Source organism: Prosopis cineraria, unplaced genomic scaffold, assembly GCF_029017545.1.
Source record: "Prosopis cineraria cultivar Desert tree isolate PC_DT_omini unplaced genomic scaffold, ASM2901754v1 PC2, whole genome shotgun sequence".
NCBI classification, from domain to species: Eukaryota; Viridiplantae; Streptophyta; class Magnoliopsida; order Fabales; family Fabaceae; genus Prosopis; species Prosopis cineraria.
Genome location: NW_026555333.1, coordinates 24,171,095 through 24,180,951, shown reverse-complemented (window position 1 = coordinate 24,180,951; position 9,857 = coordinate 24,171,095). Strand labels below are relative to the sequence as shown.

General features: G+C 31.6%; 1 protein-coding gene across 1 annotated transcript; it reads right to left on the bottom strand.

Annotated features, from left to right (window-relative positions):
* Nucleotides 1–873: 873 nt before the first annotated feature.
* Nucleotides 874–4,731, bottom strand: LOC129303769 (putative 12-oxophytodienoate reductase 11). The gene is made up of 4 exons (XM_054943287.1): nucleotides 4,565–4,731; nucleotides 3,642–3,782; nucleotides 2,692–2,822; nucleotides 874–1,832 (listed from the first exon to the last, which is right to left on the bottom strand). Exons 1-4 carry the CDS (start codon nucleotides 4,684–4,686, stop codon nucleotides 1,048–1,050), a joined length of 1,179 nt encoding a protein of 392 aa, XP_054799262.1. The 5' UTR covers nucleotides 4,687–4,731; the 3' UTR covers nucleotides 874–1,047.
* Between the last annotated feature and the right edge of the window lie 5,126 nt (nucleotides 4,732–9,857).

Genomic DNA, 9,857 nt, shown 5'->3' with positions numbered 1-9,857 from the left:
TTTCATAAGGAGAGAATTGAAATTAACTCCCTTTGCAAGTAATGTAACTGAAATTCTCCCTAAAATAATAAACAATTTTTAGTGTTTGGATGTTTTATGAAAAAAAATATTCATTGCTTAATAATTTATGAAATTATGTTATATTAAATTTTATTATAATTTCAAAAATATCTATTTGTTATCTAATAATTTTTAGATTTTATGATTTTTTTTCAAATATTTTCAGATTTTTTATCAACGTTGTTTCTCGACTCTTTCATTTGATTATTTTAGTAGCTTCTCAAAAATCAGGAATAAGTTCTTTTTTTAAATTATGATTAGTTTTTAGGGATTAATCAAAAATTTTAAAATTTATCAAGTGTTTTTTTTAAAATAATTTTCATTTATTCTTTTGATCAAAATAATTAATTTATTTACAATCATATTTTTATTTTAATGTATAAATTGTTTGTCCTGATTTATATTTTTATTTTGAAAAAATAAATTACATAAAAAAAATATATTGTTCGAACATTACATTATATATCCGATTAATCTTATGAAAATTGGAAGTCTATTTTGTATTTGCTTACTTCAAAATGAAGGACGAAGAAAAGAAAATTGTATGTTTTAAAAAATATCTTCAAAAACTATTTTTTTAATGTAAAAAGGTGCATAATAGCCTGATTTATTGCCAATCCTCCAGTGGGTGAGTAAAACACTTTTAAAAGAGATTGGACCAAATATAATATTTCTAATATTTTCCTCTTAAGCTGCCATCCTTTTGATTCCCGTTCAACTTTTGTTTTTTGTTTTGTTTTGTTTTTTGAATGGATCATTCAACATTAATTCACCCATTCACAAATACAATAGAAAGTTGGACAATCCTCAACTCAGTCTCCATTCAAATGATCCGAAAGAACTATAAAAATACTAGCACTTTTCTTTTTTGGACGACCAAACTAATGCACAGTTTTTTTATTTGAATTTTTGTGCGCATTAAACATCAGTCCAAATTATCATAGAAAACTACGGTTTACAAATAGAAAGCATTAAAAATATCTATCTCTATTGATCGGTATTAGAAAGAGGAAGAAAGGGATAATCTGTATAACCTGCCACTGGATCATGCGTGTAGAAGGTGGTTCTATCCGGCTTATTTAGTGGAGCATCAAGACAAAACCTCAAAGGCAAATCTGGGTTGGCCAAATACAACCGACCATACGCAACTAAATCAGCACCTCCATTGGCAATAACTTCATTCCCTTCATTCCTATTATACCCTCCTGCAACAATAAAAGTACCTCGAAACTCATCTCGAATAGGTCTCACAGAGAAGCGAGTTTCATCGCATCGTTCTAATAATGTCACCATTCTTGGCTCAATCACATGGCAATATAAAATCCCATATTGGTTCAATGATTTAGCCATGTGAAGTCCCAGAGCTTGAGGGTCAGAGTCAATGCAATCGTTATATTCTGTGAAAGGTGAGAGCCTAATGCCGACCCTATGAGATCCAATTTCTTCAGAAACAGCTTTCACTACCTGAAGAGGGAAACGACAGCGGTTTTCTAAACCGCCACCATAAATGTCGTCTCGATCATTTACTTGGTCTTTGAGGAACTGATCTAGCAAGTAACCATTTGCAGCGTGTATCTCAACTCCATCAAAACCTGCTTCTATAGCGTTCTTGGCCGCAACTCTGAAGTCATCTACAAGCTTTGGGATCTCATCGGTTCTGAGCCGACGTGGCGGTGAATGTTTAGAAACACTACGGCTTCCATCTGCTTGAATTTTGGGTCTTATTGGCTTGTCTGTGCATGATATTGGAGCCTCCCCATTAGGCTGATAATCTGTTCATCATTTTCAATCATTATATTTATCTCCTTTAACAAGCATAAACTTTGTTTGTTAGTGTGTTGGGTGAAACTGGGTTTAGTGCTTGTCACTGCTCAGATTTTAATCTAGGCCAGATTGAATGAATTATCTTATTTTTGTTAAAATAAAAATTAGAAAAATTTTAATACTCTCTCCATTAAAAAATCTAATGTATTTTTAACTGAATCTCACCCGTTAATAAAGTAGTTATTACTTGTCTTCAAACTAACCCCATATTTTCATATTTACCCATATTTAATCGGGTGTTTCACCCTAAAATAAATATTAAGTGATTTATTTAATATGAAATTTTTTTAAAAAAGATAATAATTACACCTTGAAGGACAAAAAATGCCTTATATTTTTTAAAGAAGGGAGATATACTTTATTGCCAATATTTGGATAATATAGATTTAATATGGATAGTACAATTTAATATTAAAAGTTTTAGAATCTTTATAAATTGACCATATGTACACTAGATAGTCTAAATTTAAAATTTTTAACTCACATTTTTTAATATTATATTTATCAAAATAAAAAATAAAAAAAATTTTAATATTAAATTTAAACTATTTAAAATACATTTAGATAGTTAATTTATAAAAACATTAAAAATTTTTAATATTTAATTAGACTATCTAGATTAAATATATATTATCTAAATTGATGATAAAATAAATTTATTAAAATTTTTATAATTTTTATTTTAATAAAAAAAATAAAAATTTTTAAATTTAAATAATCATAATCTCATAGCCAAAACCCGTCATGGGGTTGTGTGTTTGTTTGAGAGAGAGAGAGAGAGAGAGAGAGAGAGAGAGAGAGACGTACTGTAGGTGGAGACTCTTCCAGCATGCCAAAGTTGGCAGAAAAATACACCTCCTTTCTCATGAACAGCACTTACAATTGGTTTCCAAGCTTCCACATGCTCTCGTTTCCAAATTCCAGGGGTGTTTGGGTACCTTAAATTGTTCGATCACCAAAAAGAAAAAAAAGTGTATTTGTTACTCCAAAGAAAAAAAATTTAATTGCAGCACTATTTCATCTCATATTGAAAGAGAAATTTCAATTATCATAAATTCATCTCATAATGAAGAGAATTACTATGATGGAATATTCTACATTAGTGTAGAGATAAACTTTTTAAATTGTACTCCCTTCGTCTTAAATTATAAAAAATTTTTATATAAAATTTTATATATCAATAAAGCTCATTAAATGCACTTTACAACTTTACTTTTTTTAAGATAAAAATATAAACTTTTAAAAATGCCCTTCATTTAATATTCTATTGAAGAAATGATATTGAAGAGAGAGAATATATGAGAAGGGTAATATTGAAAAAGTATCATTAATAAAATCTTATTTTTATCAAAATGTCTTATATTTTGGGATGTTAAATTTTTTTTAAAAGTATTTTATAATTTGAAATGAAAGAAGTATTCAATTAGGAATTAATTTGCAATGACTTTATGATTTTTGTCAGACCTCATTAAATCGGAATATATGAATTAATACGATATAATTACCCAATTCCATTAAGGGTGAATCTGTAATTTTAACAACCTTTAATTACACTAATAATCATGATAAGAACAAGCTTTATTGGAGAAGAACTGCTTTTCCACATCGCATAGAAAATTACACCAATCATATCTAATGTGCCTACTTTTTTTTTAATTCAAATACATAATAAGAATCTTGAAACTGCTAAAGTACATTTTTCCTGATCATTTTTTCTCCCAAAAAAAAAAATTAAAGCTAAGAAAGGAAGATTATACCCTTGTGCAGTTTCGGAGATCCCTGAGGCTTCACTAATCAAAAAGCCACCCTTGGTTGTTCTTTGAGAATAATATAAAGCAGCATGAGGCTGAGGAAAGAAGTTATATGATCTTGTTCTTGTTAATGGTGCCAACACTATTCTGTGCGCATGTATAATATAATCGGTGTTAATCAACAATCATTATATAAGTTCTAATTAAATAATAATCAAGATCATAATAATCAAAGTAAGATCTAACGAGCAAAGATTAATTACCATGACCAACACCAACTTTTATCTCTATACATGATAGTATATTATAAAGTATCAACCAGCAAATCAGATTAGATGATCATGGAAGTCCAATCAGGCTACTCGATCTCACTTTGCTTTTCTTCTCATTAATTGTACTCTTCTATTTTTTAACAACTGTTGTAATTAATCAAATCTAATAATTTAAGTTTATTTTTTTAAAATCCCAATATCACATGGACATTTAAATTGTTAAAATTTTACCTACACATTTTATAACTGAGATAAAAAAATAAAAAAATTAATTTATAATTTTTTTAATAATATTGTATAATTGTGAACTGTGTGCAAGTCAAATAATCTTGCAAAACAGTTTAATCTGAACCGTCCACTTGATTATTTAAGGGTGAATATGAGATGAGAAGAAGAAAATGAGAAAGGAGATGAAAAGAAGATCCGGACCATCAATTAAATCTCATCGCATGTATGGTAAACAGAATTATAAAATATTAAACTTTGAATGATTTAGATTTGATACGAAGAACATATAGATTCCCAGAAAAGAGACAAAGGAAACTGGAATTGAAGTAAAACACAGTTTATTAGTACAAACTAAGGCTATATATATGTTGCAATCGATTGTTTATAGAGCAAAGAGATATTAGAAAACGACATGATAAGTGAATAAACCTGTGCGATAGATTGAAAATCCCCATCTTGTATGGGATAAAGAGAGGCATGACTGACAAATTTGTATCATCATCCACAGCTTCAGCTTCGGCTAATTTGTTCTTCTCTTCCTTGGTATTCATGGTTTATGCGTTGATGTTCTCCTACACACAGCCCAACAAGAGAAATTGAAGATGTTGCGTTTGTTGTTATGTTGAAGAGACAGAGCGAGCTTTAATTATATACACCTATGAGCATTTAATATTTTAATTCTAACTTTGAATTATATGCCCTTTTTTAAGCTTTAATTACATATTCCTATGAGCATTAATATTTTGATTCTAACTTTGAATTATATGCCTTTTTTATTCTAAAATTAAGATGTTTGTTGCTTTTTATATTGCCTTGGAATTCGTGTCGATTTTTTTATCCTAAATTGGATATCCTTTGTCGACATTCTATGATTACCTTGGAATTTTTCTGTTTTATTATTATTATTATTATTATTATTATTATTATTATTATTATTTCATATATTTTTATTAAAAATAATTTTATTTGAGATATATTTAAATATTGAATGTAAATATTTCTTTCAGAATGTGCTAATAAGGGAGGGCATTAGCTAAATGCATAATTTAATACTTCATCTAAACTTTATTATAAGATATCTCTAACTATGCATCATGAAAATAAAAAACATGGTTAAATTATTAATATTGTTTAAAAATAAAATAAATTTTTAATTATAGCTCTATTTAAATGAAATTTTTTTAAATTTACATTACATTCTCTTTCATCATTAATGAATTTAAATATGAATAATAATAAAAAATGCAATTAATGTACCTAATCTAGTGCCTTGTATTAATAACAAAATAATTTTTTATTTTGAATGCGTTTTATAATAAAAACTTGAGGGAATATTTGCCAACTATAGTTTAAAAAAAGAGATTATTATTTAATATATACTTTTTTCACTATTTTTTATTAAAATAATAATAATAAAAATCAAAGTTTCAAATTTGATGTATTGCAAGATATGGCACCACTTCTAGCATCATCATTTTAGCTAATGATGACGGAGTCCACGTGTCGACTGTGTGAGTTGCTATCCGGCTGCATTTTCTTGAATGGCAAGACAACATTCCTGACTCATTAAAATTAGAGCAACTTTTTAAAATTCAAAGGGCGTATATATATATATATATATATATATTCTCTTCAATTAAAAATATAAAATATTTTTAATTAAATTTTAATTCTTAATAAAATTCTTACTTATTTTTAAATTAATCATATATTTTCATATTTATTTCTATTAACTATTTTATAATAAATATAAATTTATTATTAATAGGGGTACTTTTGAAAAAAAGCAATGATTATATCTTAAAAGACTAAAAATGCCTTACATTTTTTAACATCAACTCCTTGAAAAATACCTTATATTTTTGAACATAGGGAGTATATATTTACGCTTAAATTTTATTTCCATAAAAATACTTATACCAGTAGTGGGATATGAACTTTATAATCTTGTAAGTTATGAATCAATTTTTTAATGATATAGTTATTTGTCAATAACTGTTATATATATAGACTTCAACTATATAGCTATTTGTTATTTATATAGCCATTTATTATTTATGAAATATATATATATATATAGCATTAAAATATATAATGATTAAAAATGGTTATATATTAGCAAAAATAACTGTTTTATGTAATTTATTTTGTAGTATTGTTGATTTAATTACTATATTTCATTTTTTATATTTTACTTTGGCGTTGCATGCATGTGAGTCTAGTTAGTAGTTAGTAAAATTAAGTTTATTTGTTAATATTTGCACCTAAATTATGAATTTGGAGGTCCAAGCTCAACTCAAATTAATTGGCTTTAAAATAATTAAAAGAAAATATTTATAAAGTCTTAGCCATTAAGTTAAGACCATCCACATTTTATCCATGATGAGTAACCACGATGGAAGAAGTTGTTCCTAAATTGAAGGAAGCTAGCGATCATAGGGTTTTGGCACCAAGTCAAGATCATCTATAAATAGAGGAGCCCTCTGTCACGGCCTTAGAACCTCCCTTTCCTTGAACCGTGCTAGCCTTAGCTTGATCAACCTCTTGTTCCTGGCTAAGTCAGCTGAACCCTCAGCATGTAGGCAAAAAAATTAGGAAACTCAAACATAAGAGAGAAGAGAGCTTAAATGAGAGAACTTGAAAGCTTTATTGATATTCTTGCTTTGCTTGTTTACAAATGAGGGTTGAGGGAGTATTTATAAACTTTCCCCTTATTCTAGAGTTTTCCCACCTCCTTAATGGACGGTAGAGATCAATTCAATCCTACGATTTGCATTTATCCTCTAGAGTGTTCCATAAAAATATCTACAACAAATATCTAGATATTTACAAGGATTTTCTAAACTAATCTTTAAGATATGTGTGGAATGTTCTAGAGTATTCTAAAATATCCTAAAATATTCTAGACATCTTCACATTTCTCCATAAGTTTCTAGAACCTTCTAGAAACTTCTAGATTTTTCCAAATATTTTTAGATTATTCTAGATACTTTTAGAACATTCTAGAACATACTAGATTCTTCTTGAACGTCCTGGATTGTCTTAGAAATCTTTGCATGGTCCTAGACGTCTCCAAAAGCACTGTAATCTCATGGTTTCTTCTCTTTTTGAACAGAGATTGTGACACCTCTCTCAACAATCATCATCAGCATCAATAAATTATTAGTCAAATTCTCACACTCCGCGTGTGCAACTTTATTTTATTTTTCCATTTATTATGTAGTTTTAATCTTTATTTTTCTATTGTACGGCCTGCATAGCCCAACACTTTTTTTTAATTGATGTATCTCTGCTTCCATGCATCTTCATTAATTTTCTTCACTTCGCATTCTCACATCTGGGTGAACTGTGGTAAGGGAGCCTGAGTTTCCTATGTTTGATTAGAAGTCAGGTTCTTCCATTCTTTTAAGACCCAGCATCTCTGGCACGCCTTGTGACCCCCTCTTTTATTTTTGTCTAACAATTTTTGGCACGCCCAGTGGGACCCATATGAACAAAATGCCTAGGACATATAAGGATTAATATGTTGTTGGAAAGAATAGACCTAAGTCTTATGAGTCAGAGAATGTGGCTGCACATGGAGAATGTGAAGTACGAGCTAATGAGAGGTAAAAAGCTTTGTTGCAAGCTCTGAAGGATGGGCTAAGGAACATCTCTGCTATGCTGTCTAGATCGTTGCAGGAGCAAGCTTTAATTGTCTCGCACCTTTAGAGAATAGATGGACTCGGGGGGTAGTCTCCCAATGTGCCTTTCGACCAGAAGATCAACAACAAGGACCATTATAAACATCCCTCAAAGGATAAATGGCGAGTCTAATTCAATAGTAAGCCTATTCGACTATAAGGGCTAGAGCCCCTAGGGCTAGTACTAGATGAGCCACCGCTATAAGGGCCACAATCACAAGTTCTAGCACCAGAAGGGCTAACGCCACTTGAGCCGAAACCACTGGGATTGCAGCCGCAAGGGCTAACGCCATGGGGTCGAAACCACCAGGGCTGGAGCCACTAGGGCTGGTTGGAGCCATTGGGGCCAGTATTAAAGGGGCTGGAGCTATAGGGGCTGTAGTCAAAAGGGCTAGTGCCATAGGGGTCGCAGCCATAAGGGTCGAAGTCACAGCAGTAGGAACCACAGGAGCCGAAACCCTAAAGGCCGTAGCCATAGGGGCCAGTGCCATAAGGGCTAGCACTAGAAGGGCTAGTGCTATAAAGGCCAGCGACATAGGTGTCGAAACCATAAGGGCCAAAGTTAGAAGGGCCAAAACTACAGGGGCTAGTGCTAGAAGGGCTTAAGCCATTAAGGCCAACATTAGAGGGGCCGGAGCCATTGAGGCCAGCACCAGAAGGGCTGGAGCCATAGGGGCCAATGCCACAAGGGCTATAGCCACAAGGGCCAGTACTAGAAGGGCTAGTGCCATAGGGGTCGATGCCACAAGGGCCGAAATTATAAGGGCCAAAGCCATTGGGGCCAGCACCACAGGGGTTGAAACCATAAAGGTTGAAACCACAAGGGCCAAAGCTATAAGAGGCAGAGCTATAAGGGCTAGAACTGTTATGGCCAACACCACAGGGTTTGGAACCATAAGGGCTAGAAGGACCAGAGCCACAAGGCCAGCACAACAGGAGCCAATACTAAAGGGGTCGGAGCCATAGGTACAGTAGTCAAAAAAGCGAGCTTTGCAAGGGCCCTTTCCATAGGAGCTCTCTCCTAAAAGGCTCTCTCCACAGGGGTAAAAGTCACAAGGTCGAGCCCTGCAGCAACTAGATTTTATAGAACTTGTCCTTAAAGTCTAAAAACTTGAAGGGCCAATTTCAAAATCAGTTCTTGAGGTCCCAAATCTTGAGAAACTTGATCCTAAGCTAGATCACATGGTCTATAATCCTCAACCACAAGAGTGTCCTTTAAGTAAAGTACCAGATCAACCATCAATCAGAATGGGAACGAGCTGGTCCTCCAAGACATACTACTTACACAATGCTTGGAAGTGGAGTCAATGGAAATATCCATACAAAATTAGCCTTTGAAGGCTGAGGCCAATTTGTATGCGAGGGGCATTATTTGCACCTAAATTATGAATTTGGAGGCCTAGGCTCAACTCAACTTGATTGGCTTTAAAATAATTAAAAGAAAATATTTATAAAGTCTTAACTAATAAGTCAAGACAATCCATACTTCACCCATGATGAGTAATCACAATGGAGGAAATGGTTCCTAAATTCAAGAAAACTAAAAATCATGGGGCTTAGACACCAAGTTAGGATCATTTATAAATAGAGGAACCCTTTCTCAACAATCATCATCAGTATCAACAAACTATCAGTCAAATTCCCAGACTCTACATTTGCTACTTTATTTTATTTTTCCTTTTATTATATAGTTTTAGTCTTTATTTTTCTATTGTACGGTCGGCATAGCCTACCATCTCTTTCTTTAATTAATGTATTTTTGCTTCCATGCATCTACATTAATTTTCTTCACTTCGCATTCTCACATCCAGGTGAACTGTGGTAAGGGAGCCCAGGTTTCCCAATTTTAATTAGAAGTCAAGTTCTTCTATTCTTTTGAAACTTTACATCTCTGTCATGCCTTGCAACCCTCCCTTTTATTTTTGCCTTTAAGTTAATTATATTTTTCATATGATTGTATGCAAATATTTGCTTATAGAAATAAAAGATAATCAATTTTCCATCTCTTTTAGTCTGTAAGATAACTCTTCTCTGTTCTC